At 32.5% G+C, this 17,726-nt stretch overlaps 1 protein-coding gene across 1 annotated transcript; it reads right to left on the reverse strand.

Annotated features, from left to right (window-relative positions):
• Positions 1–1,303: 1,303 nt before the first annotated feature.
• LOC114274157 (strigolactones hydrolase CXE15) lies at positions 1,304–6,956 on the reverse strand. Its single transcript, XM_028216031.2, has 3 exons — positions 6,384–6,956; positions 5,487–5,861; positions 1,304–1,867 (listed from the first exon to the last, which is right to left on the reverse strand). The coding sequence occupies exons 1-3, from the start codon at positions 6,707–6,709 to the stop codon at positions 1,486–1,488; spliced, it is 1,083 nt and encodes a 360-aa protein (XP_028071832.1). The 5' UTR covers positions 6,710–6,956; the 3' UTR covers positions 1,304–1,485.
• Between the last annotated feature and the right edge of the window lie 10,770 nt (positions 6,957–17,726).

A 17,726-nucleotide genomic window follows, 5' to 3' on the forward strand; every position in this document is an offset into this window, starting at 1 on the left:
ATGGGGGACTACTGACATGGATAGGCCCATAAGGCTTACAGCCCATAGCAAACAACCCCAAACCCATCGCTTGGGACCCACAGCATAACTCGGTTGGCAAAGCCCAAGACAGCTGGAGGCCATCTGGGCATGGAGGGCCAATAACATTCGGGCACATGGCAGGTGAAACACAGGCCACATCAGCAGACAAAGATCTGCAGAGTTATTGCCACAACACATCACCATTAATGCAGCCCATCACAGCATTTATTACGACAACACCTCCCCGTTGGAACAGAGCCTCCTCACCCTGAACAAGGTAAGCTACGGCACAGGCTTTCGGCGGAAGGGGGGCACGTCGCAAGGGACAGTGAAATGATTACCAAAGGATATAAGCAAGAATTAAAGACAAGAGGAAGGTTAAGCTTTTCTATCTCTCTCTCTCTCTCTCTCTCGATACTTTTCTCTCTTCTACTACTGATTTGCTCGCCGGAGGGTTCACTGGGGGACTACCCCGTTCCCCTTTGGACTTACTTGCAAGTCATCTGGTGGAACCATCCGCCTGGATCGGAACTTGAGGAGCTTGGACCAGCCCGACCCATTCACCTAGGACGAATTGCATCATCATTATCTTTTTCATTTTGTTCTTACATAACAACCTGCCATTCAAATCAAGAGGGGCGAATTGGTCATTTTGTACACAAATATCACTCTCTTCCCCCCTCCCCCAATTGTATGACCTTCACGGGTGGGTGAGATTCAAAGTATAATAATGCACCAACAAAAAGAAACGATTTTTTTATTAAATTAATAAAATGTAATAAATGAAAAAATATTGATAATGTTTGATAACATTTACGTTTTTTGGTTTGTATTTAAAAATATTAAACACACGAATTTTTTGTTAATTTTTATCAATATGTATTCTCCAAAGTTGTTGACTTCAACAAAATTTTTGACAAAAATTAAAAACGTATTGTACAAAATGTTTGTACAGGCCAAAAAAATGAATTCACAGAAAAATTAATTGACACAAAATAATTGGCATAGAAGTTATTTAAAAAAAAATTATTTGAAAAAAAAAGTTATTCAAAAAAATTACTTACAAACAATTAATTGAAAAAAATATATTTTTTTATTTTAGTATTTTAAAAATAGTTTGGTTATGACTATTGATTAAAAATACGAATATCGATATTTGAGTTGTGTATTTGATTATCAATTATAGGTTGAATTAAGTTTTGAAAACTATTTTGAAAACTCACAACCAAACAAATTTTCTTGTTTTACATGTCACATCAAACTTTCAAAACTCAATTCCACATACAATTCAAAACACAATTCAACACTCTATTCAAAAACTAAACCAAACAAATTTTTACACTCAAATCATAATTCCACAACTCACAAACTCAAAATATAACTCATACTCTCAAATCTTATTTACAAAACTCTACCAAACGTAACCTAAAATATTACTAAACTCTCAACATAAAACTAACATTACTACATGCTTGAACTTAATTGAGTAACTCTCAAATTATTAAAAACAAGTTTACTATTTTCAATAGTATTGTGGAGACTGGAGTTTTTGGACATGAAGTCTATGAAAATTTGCATGACACCCTTGGCCTCTTCTGTGGAGGACTTGGTTGTGAAGAAACCATGTTCCTTTCCTTCAAACTCAACATAATTGATCTTCTTTCCAAACTCTTTCAGCCTCCTAGCATAGTCCTCCACTCTATCTCTCAAAATTTCACCACCACCTACAACCACCAAGATAGGATCAAGGGCTGTGTCTTTGAGGCTCAAGGAGTTTGAAGGTCCAAATGGGTTTGACAATGGGTGGTCTTTAGTAGCTCCTTCTGGTAGTGATAGCCTCCAAAACCTGTAATTGTAAAAAATAATAATAATAACAATAATAATAATAATAATAAATGGAACTTTGATGTTAACACTAAAAAGGTTTTGTCTTGATAGAAAAATTATTAGATACTACTCATATGTAGTATTAGTGACATGATGTCCTTACCTAATGAAAAGGTGCAACCAATACTCTAAAAAGATATGTATATTGTAGAATGACTTATATATATATATATATGGTAACGGCTTGACTTGGTATTTATGTCTCGAATTTTTTTTTTCCTATTCCCAAATGACCCCATATAACTAATCACTAATCACTAATCACTAATCACTATATTACTCTATTCCCAAATGACCCCATATAACTAATCACTAATCACTATATTACTCACAAGAGCAGTTATGAACAAATATATACAGAGAGACTCACAAAGATTAACATACAAAGAGAGATTCTCAAATTACACCATATAACTACCTCTGTATAATTACTTATACCCACAAGAATAATTATAGACAAATATATAAAGAGACTTACAAGAATTAACATACAAAGAGAGATTCACAATTATTTCATAACACAATTATCATCTTTTCAATTACATGTGTATATGGTGATCCTAAATTATTGCTATCAAAAAAACATGGATAAATTATGTAAATGGTCCTTGTAGTTTACATGATGTGTTAGTTTGGTTTTTATAATTTTAATTTGCTCGATTTTGTTCCTTAATTTAACGGATTGTGTTATATTAGTCTAATAAATAATGGCTCTTAGGTTTGGTAGACGGAAACTCAAATGATATGTCAATTTAGTCCATGTAGTTTACACGATGTGTCAATTGAGTTTCCGTCCACCAAACCTAACGGTCGTTATTTATTAGGCCAATATGACACAATCCGTTAAATTAATAGACAAAATCGAACAAATTAAAATAATAGAGACCAAATTAACACATTGTATAAATTATAGGAAATATTTAAATAATTTACCCAAAAAAACATTATCAACCAGTCCCTTAGTACATATTTCTTTGTTGCATTTCTTATTCTTTCACAAAACCTCAACCATATACATGATGTAGGCTGTAGCAAAAGTGGGCATTTTGACTTGCATATATATATATATATATACATACACACTAGTGATACATACAAATATGATGCATTTGTAGTAGGACAAATTATGCTCATAGTTCATGTATTTTGGCCTTTATAATTTTAATTAGTTCGATTTGATCTTGAGTTTATGATTTTATTTCAATTTAACTCAGTTACTTACAATTGGTAGAATTTTTTAATAAAAAAATATGCACATAAGTGACATATGTCATACTTTTCAAGGTAAAATTATAAATTTGTTCAACTCAGTAAATTAACTCCAACCAATTTAGTAATAATTTTTCATCAAAAATACTAACGACATTATCAATTAGACCAAATTGACATAAAATCTAAAATTAAGCATCAAAATTAAGTTGATTAAAAGTGTAAGGATTAAAATGACATAAGAAGCAACCAACTAAGGTAGTTGCCCCTATGCCTTCTTAGAGCTTAGTCCCTACGGAGGTCATGAGGGAGTTGAATTAAAAAAGTGCAAACATTTAAGTGTTTTGCCAAGGGTAGGGAGGTTTCTCCCATAGATGCTAATCTAACAACTAACAATTAATATTTATCAATGAAAAAAATGACACAAGAGACAAAATATAAGAACTATCGGTGTAATTTGTCCTTTGTAATTTTATATTTATGTTTTTTGATAGTTTAATTTAACGATTGACAAGTAATTTGATAAAAAGTGTGCTGTACAAAATCTCATTTCAATCTCAGGTAGCGTTTGGTTTTGTTTTGAAATAGTGAGTTCAATCAACAAATTTCAAAATTCTTTTTAAAACTTATAATAAAAAACACAACTCAAAACTCAATTCAAATTGTTTTTTTTTCAAAACTCATAACCAAACTATTTTCAAAACTCTATTTAAAAAAATATACATATATATACAAAAAAATAATTTTTTATTTGTTCTTTAAAATTATTTTTTATTTTATATATATATATATTTTTGAAAAATAATTTTTTTATTTTTGAAGAAAAATATATATATATTTTTAAGTATTCGCTAAATAATTTGTTATGATTTAGATATATATGGGCGAGCCAAAATTTTTTAAAATTAAATATTAGAAAAAAGTAAAAAAAAAATATTCAAAACAATATTTAAAATATTAAAAAAATTAAAATATTTTTTAAAAAATAATTAAAATATTTTTAAAAAATACAATGCAAAAATGTAGTAAATACAACGTACATTAAAAAAAATAAATATCTACAATGAAAAATATTTACCCTAAAAAATAAAATTAAGAAAATTTTTAAATATACAAAAAAAAAAAACCCCAAAAATTTCAAAATACAACTCAAAACTATAAAACTCAAAATACAACACAAAACTCTTTTCAAAACTCATAACTAAACAAATTTTTTTTTTCAAAACTCATTTCAAAACCTCAAAACTCAAAATACAAATGAAAACTTAAATTGTGATTCAAAAACTAAACCAAGCAGACACAAAGTAATGGGTCTCACATCAATAAATGCATGTGAGACCCATTTACTTGTATTTTGGAGTAAAAAAATAAGGTAAGAAATTTAGGGCTAAAAAATTTCTAGTTGAGCCGAGTAATAAGTTGTTTAAAATTGGTTTGATAACTTAACGAATTTAAAATTATATTAAAGTTTGATTTGTTTACAAATGAGTCAATTTTGAATGAGTTTTTAAAGATTTGAACACAAGTTGAGCTCGAGTAGTTTTAACTTTTTATAATGTATATAAACTTATTGAGCCGACTAGTAAGTGTTCAAGTTTGACTTAAAAACTTAACGAGTTTAAAGTTGTGCTCAAATTATTTGACTTGTTTACATAACGATTCGATTTCGAACGGGTTTTTAATAAATCAAACATAAGTCAAGTTTGAATAGTTTGATTCATTTAGCACTCCTACTTTAAGAAATAAGATTATATGTAGAATTTTCCTTTCATAAAAGAGAGAAATTATTTATCAATTTTAAATAGTTTAATACATGAGAAAAACCGTTGAGCACAACAATTATAAGATACAAAAATATTAGAGATCTCAAATAAATTATCAAATAGTATATCAAATATTCATATGGGTGTAAGTATTAAATATTTTACGATACAAAAGTACTAAAGACTTCAAACAAATTATAAAATATTTTATACATCCGTAGTTACATATACATTTATATCTTTCGTTATGACATATTATGAAGTTGATTATGATTTTTTTTTTTTTAATTATGATCGAAGATTTCTTTGTTAGGTGTGTTTGTTGTAACTAATTTTTTTAGTTATAATTCTAATAATATTGAATTATATAATTTGTAATAATTTGACTCACAAATAATTTAAATAAAAAATGTTTGAGACTCAAATTTTATGACTTCCATAACCCCCAATTGATTAGTAACTACCTATTATGATTTTTTTTATTTTTTTATTTTTTTCTCCCCCTCCTCCCTCTCTCTCACAAATGTGTGAGGGTCCGGGGTCTGCAGCTGGACTGTAACATAAATAGCATATAGCATTATCCAAGCGCAAAATCTAGTGGCATACCTATCATACATGTCCAAATTCCAAAATTCTTCACATGGCCTCTGCTCCTCGGACTTGGTCGGGGCTGTCCCACCAAAAAAAGGTGACAACAGCACATAACCTCGTACTCGAAGCGGCTTCAACTCCTCCGAACCGGCTCCAATTCGAACCGCCAAATGATGAGCCACGTTACCACCAGACGAGTCACCCAATATGAAAACCTTATCAAACTCAACTTCATCACCACACATCCACTCATCTGGACTCTCACACACAGCTTGGTCTCTGACCCACGTTAGGGCACCATAGACGTCGTCAATGGCTGCCGGAAGCCTGTGCTCCGGTGCTAAGCGGTGGTCCGGTGACACCACGATGGCTCCAAGCCCGGAAGCGAGGCTGAAAGAACCATTTTTTTTTTTTAATCAGCAAAAAGAAAGCTTTCAGAACATCTCTAGGAATTCACTAATTTTTTTTTTTTTTTTTTTTCAAATTTGAAATTTGGTGAATGAAGAGCTGATAGTAAGTTCCAATCATTTCACCAAATTAAGGATCACCAAATTAAGGATCACCAAATTAAAGTTTTCACCAAATTTTTGATATTTTTACTCAAATTTAATGAAATTTGAAAAAAAGAAAAAAGAAAAAAAGAAAGAAAGTAAAGATTGGGGATGATTTTGTTTCATAGTAAATGGTTAAAACATGATTTTAGGATAAATTTAGAATTTTCCAGAAAGATTTGGCAAAAAAAAATTAAATAACTATTGAAGTGTTCTATACTATACATCAAACTTATTCACTCAAAATTTGATGAAAACAAGAAAGTGTGAATTGGAGAAGTTCTTATGGATAAAAATCAAAAGCACAAGACCTACAACAAGATTATATCAATAAAAAGAAATAGAAAGCAATGAACAAGACCTGAGGCAGGTGTTGTGGAAGTTGGCGAAAGAGCGAGAGCCCAAGCAAAAGCCACCGGCATGAATGTAGAACACGATGGGAAGTTTTTTATTTGGGGAACATGATGACGATGACGATGGGTTTATAGTGGTGGTGGGTTTGAAGAGGCGGAGGTAGAGGTCGTGGTTTTTGTCGAAAAGACGGTCTTTCCATTCGACGGAGCCATCGTCGTTGATCAGAAATTGGTAATCTACGTTCGGTGATCGGACAATGGAACCATCGCTGTAGAGTTTCAGGACACCAAAGCAGTCTTCTACTACCTGTGGTGGGGTGGCCAATGAACCCATCTCTCTTTCTTTCTTTCTTTCTTTCTTTTTCTCAAGGACAATAAATTACTTTGCTAGGGCTATAAATAGAGCCCGCCGAGGGGAGGGTGGGAAAAGTATCACGAATTGAGATATGGAAAAGTATTAAAAAAAAAATTATGCTGTTTGGATTTAATTATTATAGGATCGGTTCACATTTAAAATGAATTTAGACATCTCTAACATATAAATGGATAAGATTGGATTTAATTATTATAGGATTGGTTCATATTTAAAATGAATTTGGACATCTCTAACATAGAAAAGGATAAGAGGATAAGATTAGATTTAATTATTATAGGATTGGTTCACATTTATTATAGGATCGGTTCACATTTAAAATGAATTTGGACATTTCTAACATAGAAAAGGATAAGATTAGATAATAAAAAATAATAAAAAAAAGTGTTAGAGAAGATTTGGACTCTTCTGATATTTACTTATGCAAAATGATTTACAAATATCTCAATTTCAATAACGGTAGGGTTTAAGAATTCGTACATTAAAAAAAAAATACTAAGAAAAATAATGTGTGATTTAGATTCAAATATTTAACAATAAATTTGTACCATCCATTGTTTTTTTGTCTTTTGTTTTTATTTTTATTTTTTATATTCTTGTGTTTGTACCATCCATTGTTTTTTTGTCTTTTGTTTTTATTTTTATTTTTTATATTCTTGTGTTTGAGATCTTGGTCGCTAGAATTTCTAATTGAATTTTTATATGATAAATAAAAAAATAAAAACTTTATGTATACATAATTTGTTATCATAATGATTTGGTGATTGTATTTTTATGATTAAATATTATTAAATTGACACTTCCTTGTTGATATTATTTTTTCTTAATCATTTATTATGAATTACAAATTTCCATTTAATCCATATAATGGAGTGAATCTCAATCCATTCCCAAAAATAGTTACATAATTTTATGTATAGTTCATATTCAAATTAAAAATAATATCATATATAAAATAAATTTAATTGACAATTTATTCTATGCACAATACATTAATTAATTAATGTAAAGCAAAGTAATTTAGACTAACATATTGGAATACATGTCCATGTGGTAAGTGCTTATCTTTATTTTATAGCCGCCATATGTCAGTAGAAGTAAAGCTTTGAACTTTACCTTGTCAAGTTTACATATTTTAATTGAAAGTTCTCTTAGAAATGACACACAAATATTTTGCTTGTGCTAGGCCCCCTTATCCTTGATTTTATGTAATAATTTATGGTAGAACTATTATCCTTTATTTTATGTGCAATTATTTATGTATCCTTTGATAATGATGTTAATTAGTATTTTGTTTTTGTAAAACACAAGAATAAAAAAATTAAAACTTGTTGGGTTTCTATAATTAGTAATCATGTTGGACAAAATTTTATTCAATTATATTTTTATTCGCTCTACTGTATTTGTGAATTATGAGAGTTTAGATACGAATTCAACTCAAGTTGTGCCGGATTAGAGGAGTTTATACTGGCATTTCGTACCTTATTGGAGCATTCCTTGTTTGTTATTTTGCTGAAGTCAAAGTTGATTAACCGCTTAAGTAGTTTTTGTGTGCTCAAGCGGTGAAATAGTTCATCTAGTATCTCTACTTCCATTTTGAACTTCTAGAAAATATGTTTTACCGCTCAAGCGGTAGATGTTGCGCTTGAGTGGTTGGCCTATATATGAGCACCGCCTTTAATCACACCACTTGAGCGATAAAATGAGTGCTTGAGCGGTCTTTGCAACTCTGTTTAGTATAAAGTGCGTTGCTTGCTATTTTTAGGATTTAATCGGTCCAGATTCTTAAAGATGAAGAGAAAACAAAATGTTCTATATTGAAGGGTGTTTACGTATTTTTTTTATGGTTTGAGGGTGATCGGTTAATTAATGAGTTTTATATTGACAAACATCAAGAGTTATTTTTGTTCTTTCATTCGCATAAAAAGAGATGTTCATCAGTGGATTTCGGAGAATTTGGACTTTAGGTTTTGGTGGATTCTAGAGTAACTCATTGTCGTGGATTCGATATTGGCGTTGTGGATTTAACATTGGACAAAGCAATTCTAATGTGAAGACGGTGGTAAAAAAGGCACATCGAATTCTATTCAATTCGGGCTTGAATACGCTAGATAATTGAGAGTTCTTGTGTATAATTTTTTTTTTTTGTCTTCGTAGTGGATGTTTTTGTGGTTTAGACCCGTGATTTTTAATCATAATTGGAGGTGCTCTAATTGTGATTTTAGACCCGTGATTTTTTCATTCAAATTGTTTGCCTTACGAACACACTAAGTGTTTACACTATTTCTTTCGGAAATAAAATGCAGCAAGATGAAGAATATAATTTGCAGAGGATGGAGTACGAAAAATCTCAGTAAAATCCAAATGGGAGGCTAGTCTATTTATAGATGTTAAGATGGCTTTTCGTTTTGAATTGAACAGGTATGAAACCTGTTAGATTCAAATTTAAACAGATTTGAATCTGTTTATTCAAACAGATAGAAACGGGAAGGGCCCTGTTTGGATGAACAATAAATCCAAAAACTGTTTAATTCTGTTTGAAAACGGGAAGGGCTCTGTTTGGATGAGCACTAAATCCAAAACAGTTTAATTCTGTTTGAAAACGGGAAGGGCCCTGTTTGGATAAATAATAAATCCAAACCAGTTTATTGAATTCTGAATTTTATTTTAATAAAAAATAAAATAAAATTCAAATGTTTTTGGCCCAAAAAGATTAGAAGCCCAACCCAACTACACACCACGCACCCGCGCCCAAGCCCAGCCTGCCCGACCGGACGGACGGCGGCGGCGGCGCGCGTGCGTGTGGTGATTTTTGGGTCCAATGGGTCTAGCCCATTTTGCCCATAACCTCTCCCTCTAAAACACTTGGGTACCCCTTGGGGCACACCCCAAGTATCTCACCCTAAGCCTTATAAACCCTTTCAAACCTTCCCACCAAATCAATGTGGGACAAGCCAATTTACAACCTTAAGGAATTTCCACCAAAACTCCATTTCCATGGAGCACACTTTGGCTTCAATTTCCCATTCACTCGGTAATGGTTTTGAGCAACCAAATATACCACGTGAATCACAACGCGGCATAGAATGCGTTACCACTTTGACCCGAGTAAATCGACACTCGGGGCCCACCTAAAAAATAGACCGAACTTAGGAAAAAATTCTGGTTTTATCCAGAATTTTATAACCATTTCCAACAATCCCCCACATGAATGGAATTTGATGACAACGGAAATGCAACAATATGCAGACTTTAACGAAAGAGTATAAGTCGAAAATATCTTGCATCAGGATAGGTAGTTTTCGGCTTTGAACCTTCCCTAGTGATAACCTATCGGACTTACTGGCTAACCAATGGACGCGATGCCTTGAATTGTTCAGCCGTTTGTGTAAGCCAAGACAATAGATTTCACACAAAATATCTTCTAACACATCGTGGTTCTCACTGTTGTGTTCATTTTGGCCTTGAACGCACTTGGTTTTCATAAGTGTTTCTAGAGAATTTAGCCTCTTCATTCTCGTAGAACCGGCCCCAGTTCAACACTCATATAGGTGATTCTTATTGTGAGTATCTTCTTATACTCATCTTGATTTTATGTCGTAATCAAGATATAAGTAATCATTAAAAGCAAAGCTTATCCTTATACCCCTGCAGACAACATATGTTGCAGATATCACTCTCACCATAGGAATGGGTAGGAATATTAATCCCTTGGTGATTTCTGGCGAGCCATACATAACTTAGTTGTCCCTTTGAACTTAGTTCTTGGGATCTCCAGTCATATAAGTAGGGTTACCATTATGATGACTCTTATGTAATAGGCTTTAATCACATCCCCTTCGATGAACTATACACTAGCTCTTTTGTCAAACCTTTTGTTAACGGATCCGCAATATTCTCTTTAGATTTTATATAATCTATTGAGATTATTCCGTTTGACAACAATTGCCTTACGGTATTATGTCGACGACGAATATGTCGTGACTTACCATTATACATATGATTCTGTGCCCTGCCTATTGCAGATTGACTATCACAATGAATGCAAATAGCTGGCACAGGTTTTGGCCACATTGGAATGTCTTCTAAGAAGTGACGAAGCCATTCTGCTTCTTCACCTGCTTTGTCTAAAGCAATGAACTCGGATTCCATTGTGGATCGTGCGATGCAAGTTTGTTTTGTGGACTTCCAAGAAACAGCAACGCCTCCAAGAGTAAAGACATATCCACTAGTGGATTTTGAATCTTTAGTATCCGATATCCAATTGGCATCACAATAACCTTCGAGTACTGCTGGATATCGAGTAAAGTTCAAACCATGATCACGAGTAAATCTTAGATATCTAAGAACTCGAACGATCGCTTTCCAATGGTCTTCTCCAGGGTTTCTAGTGTACCTACTCAATTTACTGATAGCATAAGCTATATCAGGACGAGTACAATTCATTAGGTACATTAGGCTTCCAATGATTTGGGAGTATTTTAACTGAGACACTGCATCACCTTTATTTTTCGATAAATAAAGACTGACGTCTACAGGTGTTCTAGCTAAATTCAAATCATCCTTGATAAATTTATCAAGAATTTTCTCAATATAATGAGATTGAGATAATGCATATCCGTCAGATGTTTTAGTAATTTTCATTCCTAATATAACATCTGCGACCCCCATATCTTTCATATCAAATCTCTTGTTAAGCATCTGCTTAGTTGATTTGATCATGTTTTGACTGCTTCCAATGATAAGCATGTCATCCACATAAAGACAAACTATGACATATCCTTGGTCAGTGTTTTTAACATAGACGCATTTGTCACATTCGTTTATCTTAAACCCATTAGTAAGCATTGCATGATCAAATTTTTCATGCCATTGCTTAGGTGCTTGTTTTAATCCATAAAGGGATTTTACAAGTCGACAAACTTTCTTTTCTTGCCCTGATACTACAAACCCTTCGGGTTGTTCCATATAGATCTCTTCATTTAGATCACCGTTTAAGAAAGCTGTCTTAACATCCATTTGATGTATTTCTAAATTAAACAACGCTGCTATAGAAATAAGCATGCGAATGGATGTTATTCTTGTCACAGGGGAATATGTGTCAAAATAATCCAGACATTCCTTTTGTCTGTAACCTTTAACAACAAGTCTTGCTTTATACTTGTCAATTGAACCATCTGCTTTCATTTTTCTCTTGAATATCCATTTATATCCAAGAGGTTTAGAACCTGGTGGAAGATCCACCAATTCCCAAGTATGATTTTGCATAATGGATTCAATTTCATTATTAACAGCCTCTTTCCACAAAGGTGCTTCAGGACCTGTCATTGCTGCCTTAAAGCTTTGAGGTTCATTTTCTAACAAGTATGTCAGAAAATCTGGACCAAAGGATTTTGATGTTCTTGCTCTCTTACTTCGTCTAGGTTCATCATTAGTTAAATCCTGTTGGTCAAGACTATTACTAGTCTCTTGTGTTTGATTGTCATTAGTCTCTTGACTTTGTGTATAATCATAAGTTCTTTTCTGTGAACTTAATTCCTGTCCTTTCTTGTAAGGAAAGACATGTTTCAAAAAACACAGCATTCCTTGACTCTATAATAGTGTTCACATTTATATCAGGTATTTCTGATTTATAAGTCAGAAACCAATATGCACTACTATTCTGAGCATAACCAATAAACACACAGTCTATTGTTTTTGGTCCAATCTTAGTCTTTTTAGGAACAGGTACTTCAACTTTTGCCAAACACCCCCACACTTTTAAGTATTTGTAGGAAGGTGGTCGACCTTTCCACAATTCATAAGGAATGCTTTTGGTTTTCTTGTGGGGTATTCTATTAAGAACATAATTAGCAGACAATATTGCTTCCCCCCACAAGTTCTGTGGTAAGCCTGAACTTAGTAACATGGCATTCATCATTTCTTTTAGGGTTCTATTCTTCCTTTCAGCAATTCCATTTTGCTGTGGAGAATAAGGAGCTGTAGTTTGGTGAATAATGCCATGTTGTGCACAAAATTCATTTAATGGTGCATCATATTCACCACCCCTATCACTTCTAATATAAATCAATGAATTTTAAAACAAATTCAAGAAAAAACCAAAATAATTATGACTACTCAAGTCAGAATTAATGTTTTGACAAAATCATATCCTCATAAAAATTTTTGCCTAAGAATCAAACAATTCAAAAACCCATTTGATTGTATACATTCTTGCAACTCAATAACAAATAAATGTCACTGTCATAAAAATATTTGTGACAGAAGAAAATTAAATTATCTCAACTAATGCAAGAGATAAACCCACATATTAATAAAATGGTTCACGGTTTAACAAATTTCTACTACACAAGTAAAATAATTATTAATGACATCTTATGTCACATAATTCAATAATCAACATAAAAGATTTCTTAAATTACCTTCCAATTAAACGGACCGATATAATTACATACATCTTCATGTTTAAATTTCTCTGGTGTTCAAACACCCATTCAAAATTGATTAGAAATATTCAAATTAACTTGTTTATGTCCAAAGTCGACATAACAATTTATCATTCCAAATCACTTGAAATTATTGTTTAAGAAATAACTTGAGTTGATATCATACATGCATATCAAACGTATCAACTAAAAATAATGAATTAACAAAATAAATTAATCATGCACGATCCCATCACTTGCATCATGAAATAAAAGGATTCTCAACTCATAAATAAAATCCAACGCATTTAAACATTAAACTTTAAAATGACAAAACATACCTTCATTTAATAAGTTTGATTTGTACATAAATAAACAAATTAAATATGCATTAAAATGTTCTTCTGAATATATATATATATATATATATTTTCCGACTCAAGTGCAGAAACAATTCAAGACTATGAATCCACATTGTAATAAACTAAAATTTTATTCTAGAAACAAATTCTTCCATGTGTACTCACGATGAACTATGATAAAGTTAAAATAATTAACACCTTTTCACAAAGGGTTCAAAAATAAGTGGTCTACCAAACGAAACCATAAGTTACTTACAAAAATAACAGATTGTGACCGAGTCACAGAGTTACATGATTGATTAACAAAATTAATTTTCTAGTTACTAAAACCAGAAAATAAATTACAATACAAAATAATTTTATTTTCCTTGTTACTAAAACTAGTAAAATAAAATACCGAAATAATATCTGATTACAAAAATCAGAAAACCAAACCACAACTTAATTTTCTAGTTACTAAAACCAGAAAATAATTATAACAACAAAATAATTTTATTTTCCTTGTTACTAAAACTAGAAAAATAAAATATCACAAGAATTTTCTGTAATACCAAATAATATTCTGAATTGTTAATGACACCAGTATCGTACTACTAGTTGTTGTCAAAGAAAAGAGACAGTATATTACTACTATCTGTCAAATAGCATAAATCACTATTTGTTTTTCCAACCAGAATATTAATTTGAAAACACAAAAAATTAAATACAATGAAGATACCCAAAAACGGAATCTGTCTTAAGATTGTTGGACAATCTTCACTGTATTTAAAAGATTTAATTCTATTGTGTACACAAGAACAAATAGAATTTAAAGAAATAAAGAAAAGGAGAGAATTTGTTTGATTACAAAAATCAAACTCGAAATAAAATAAATAAATAAAAACAGATTTTATTTTGTTACAAAAACAAAGTTAAAATCTGATTTAAATAAATAAAAACAACACTGAAAATAAATTAAATAACTTACTTGATTTAATTTCTTTGAATTATTTTCTGATCAAGTCCAGTGTTTGACACTGTGTCCTTAAGACAGATTCGTCCTCTCCACGGTGCTTTCAGAATTTGGACGTCTATCTCTCAGGATGAAATGATCTTACCACAAACAATAGCAACACTACAAATTGTTTGCCTTACGAACACACTAAGTGTTTACACTATTTCTTTCGGAAATAAAATGCAGCAAGATGAAGAATATAATTTGCAGAGGATGGAGTACGAAAAATCTCAGTAAAATCCAAATGGGAGGCTAGTCTATTTATAGATGTTAAGGTGGCTTTTCGTTTTGAATTGAACAGGTATGAAACCTGTTAGATTCAAATTTAAACAGATTTGAATCTGTTTATTCAAACAGATAGAAACGGGAAGGGCCCTGTTTGGATGAACAATAAATCCAAAAACTGTTTAGTTCTGTTTGAAAACGGGAAGGGCTCTGTTTGGATGAGCACTAAATCCAAAACAGTTTAATTCTGTTTGAAAACGGGAAGGGCCCTGTTTGGATAAACAATAAATCCAAACCAGTTTATTGAATTCTGAATTTTATTTTAATAAAAAATAAAATAAAATTCAAATGTTTTTGGCCCAAAAAGATTAGAAGCCCAACCCAACTACACACCACGCACCCGCGCGTGTGGTGATTTTTGGATCCAATGGGTCTAGCCCATTTTGCCCATAACCTCTCCCTCTAAAACACTTGGGTACCCCTTGGGGCACACCCCAAGTATCTCACCCTAAGCCTTATAAACCCTTTCAAACCTTCCCACCAAATCAATGTGGGACAAGCCAATTTACAACCTTAAGGAATTTCCACCAAAACTCCATTTCCATGGAGCACACTTTGGCTTCAATTTCCCATTCACTCGGTAATGGTTTTGAGCAACCAAATATACCACGTGAATCACAACGCGGCATAGAACGCGTTACCACTTTGACCCGAGTAAATCGACACTCGGGGCCCACCTAAAAAATAGACCGAACTTAAGAAAAAATTCTGATTTTATCCAGAATTTTATAACCATTTCCAACAGAGGGGTGCCATGCAACCCCCGCGCCTTAAATGTGGTTCCATATATATTTGCTTTTGAATCTTGTTGATTCATGGAATAGTCCATCTCAACAAAAGTGATCCCATAACAAATAAAATTTAAGGAGACAAAGAATGGTGCGTAAAAGAAGACAAGAGGAAATTTCATATCATATATATTAAGGCCCCGTTTGGGGGCTTACCTTTTTAGCTAAAAAGCTAAAAAGTTACCTTTTTAGGCAAAAAGTCAACAACTCATACCAAAAAGTCAAAGATTCTCTTTTCTCTCTAATTTTTGCACATCTTTTCCTAATTAGCCAAAAAGTCATCCCAAACATATAAGTTTTTTTTACCTACTTTTTCAGCCAAATAGCCAAAAAGTTACTAAATTAGCCTGTTCCCAAACGAGGCCTAATTATTCACTTTTTCTTTTATAATTATTTATTCAATTATAATTAAAAAAAAACACAAATCATCTAAAATACAAATTTTTTTTTTTTTTTTTTATCTCATAAGTTATTTTGGGAAGTTGGTTAAAAACTAATTTTTTTAGTTTTTTTTTTTTTTTTTTTAATGTGTAAAAAAGTAGAGAGAAGATGTGACTTAAAATAGGTTAAAAGCCAAAAATTGACTTTTAGCCAAGTTTCCAAATTAAGCCAAAATAGCTATAAAAAAAAAAAAAATCAACTAAAATGGTCAAGTTCTCAAACGAGACCTAAGTGTGATTGTATTAATTGTCTCATTACACTCCATGTGTATTAATTGTCTCATTAGACTCCATGTTTTTCGATTTTATTATTATAATCTTACCTTTATCTAAAATTATCAAAGAGTGGTGCTTTTATCACATTCCTTTTTCTTCTTTGGATGCCTCATTTCTTTTAATTTTTTTTTTTTAATTTCAATGTTGTCCAAATATGAAGTTACATTTTTACTCTCACCCCTTATCATTCTAACCCTAATTTCTCAAACCCAAACCCTAACCCTAATTTCCCAATCCGGTAGCCCACTCACTAGAGCCTTCACTGCCGGCAGTTCTACTATTGTCGCTGCCTTCCTCTTTCTTCTTCCATTTCACCTCACTGCATTCTCTTCTTTTCTGCTTCTTCTTCTTCTCTTCGCGACCTAGATCGTCGTTGCATTTCTAAAAACCCTAGGGCTAGGGTTAGGGTTTTGAGAGAAGGTGAGGAAGAAGAAGAACATGGTTAGGGACCGTGATCGAAGTCGGATACCGTTGCGACCACCCTCCCAACAATTTTCCCTCTCGATTTCATTTCACTTTCTACAACTCTCTCTCTCTCTCTCTCTCTCTCTCTCGCCATGGATCCCTGCTCATTCTCTTCATTGACAGCGATGGTGCAGAAGACATAGGAGTTGGAAAACAACATCGTGGTACTCCGGCGTCAGCGAAGTCTGTTGCCATCTTCTATTGTGAATAGTTTTGTTTTGTTTTTTTTTTTTTTTTTGGGAATTGGAGTTGGAGATTTCAATTCCAAATTTGAGGCACAAATTCACTGCTCCTAGATGCAGAAAGGTCACTGAAGATGGCAAGAGAGGTCGTTGGCAACAATGGTAATGGTGGTCATCAGTGGAGACAATGGTAAAAAATTTGATGGGTTAGGGTTTGGGAAATTAGGGTTATAATGTTAGGGGTGAGGGTAAAAATGTAACTTCATATTTGGACAAAATTGAAATTAAAAAAAAAAAAGAAAAGAAATTGGGGGTCCAAAGAAAAAAGGAAGGTGCTAATAGCACTACTCTTATAAAAAAAAGACTCAAAATCCTTAAACATTAGAACCCTAATTTCTCAATCCACCCACTATTTCACCATCGTCTCCACCCCCATCCCTCAATCCCACTTTGCCACCCTTATCGTTCTCTTTTTCCTCCTCCTCCTCCTTCTCTTCATCCTCATCATCATCACCTTCTTCTTGTTCTTCCAAGATCTGAAAAACCCAAAAAAAAACCTGCGCTATTATGTCTCTCCCTCTTTCTCGCTCGAGGTATAAGTGAGGGAATGGAGGTCACAGCGGTGGAGAAGAGATATCGTAGCTGAAAAAAAGAGGGTCTAAAAGGAGGGTCATGACTAGAGGCGGACAGGAAGAGGGGATCGCAACGAAAGGTGCTAGATTGAGAGTTACAGTGGGGAAGAAGGGTTAGAAAGGTGATCG

The sequence above is a fragment of the Camellia sinensis genome, chromosome 12 (assembly GCF_055761805.1).
Source record: "Camellia sinensis isolate YWXY chromosome 12, ASM5576180v1, whole genome shotgun sequence".
Classification (NCBI taxonomy): Eukaryota; Viridiplantae; Streptophyta; class Magnoliopsida; order Ericales; family Theaceae; genus Camellia; species Camellia sinensis.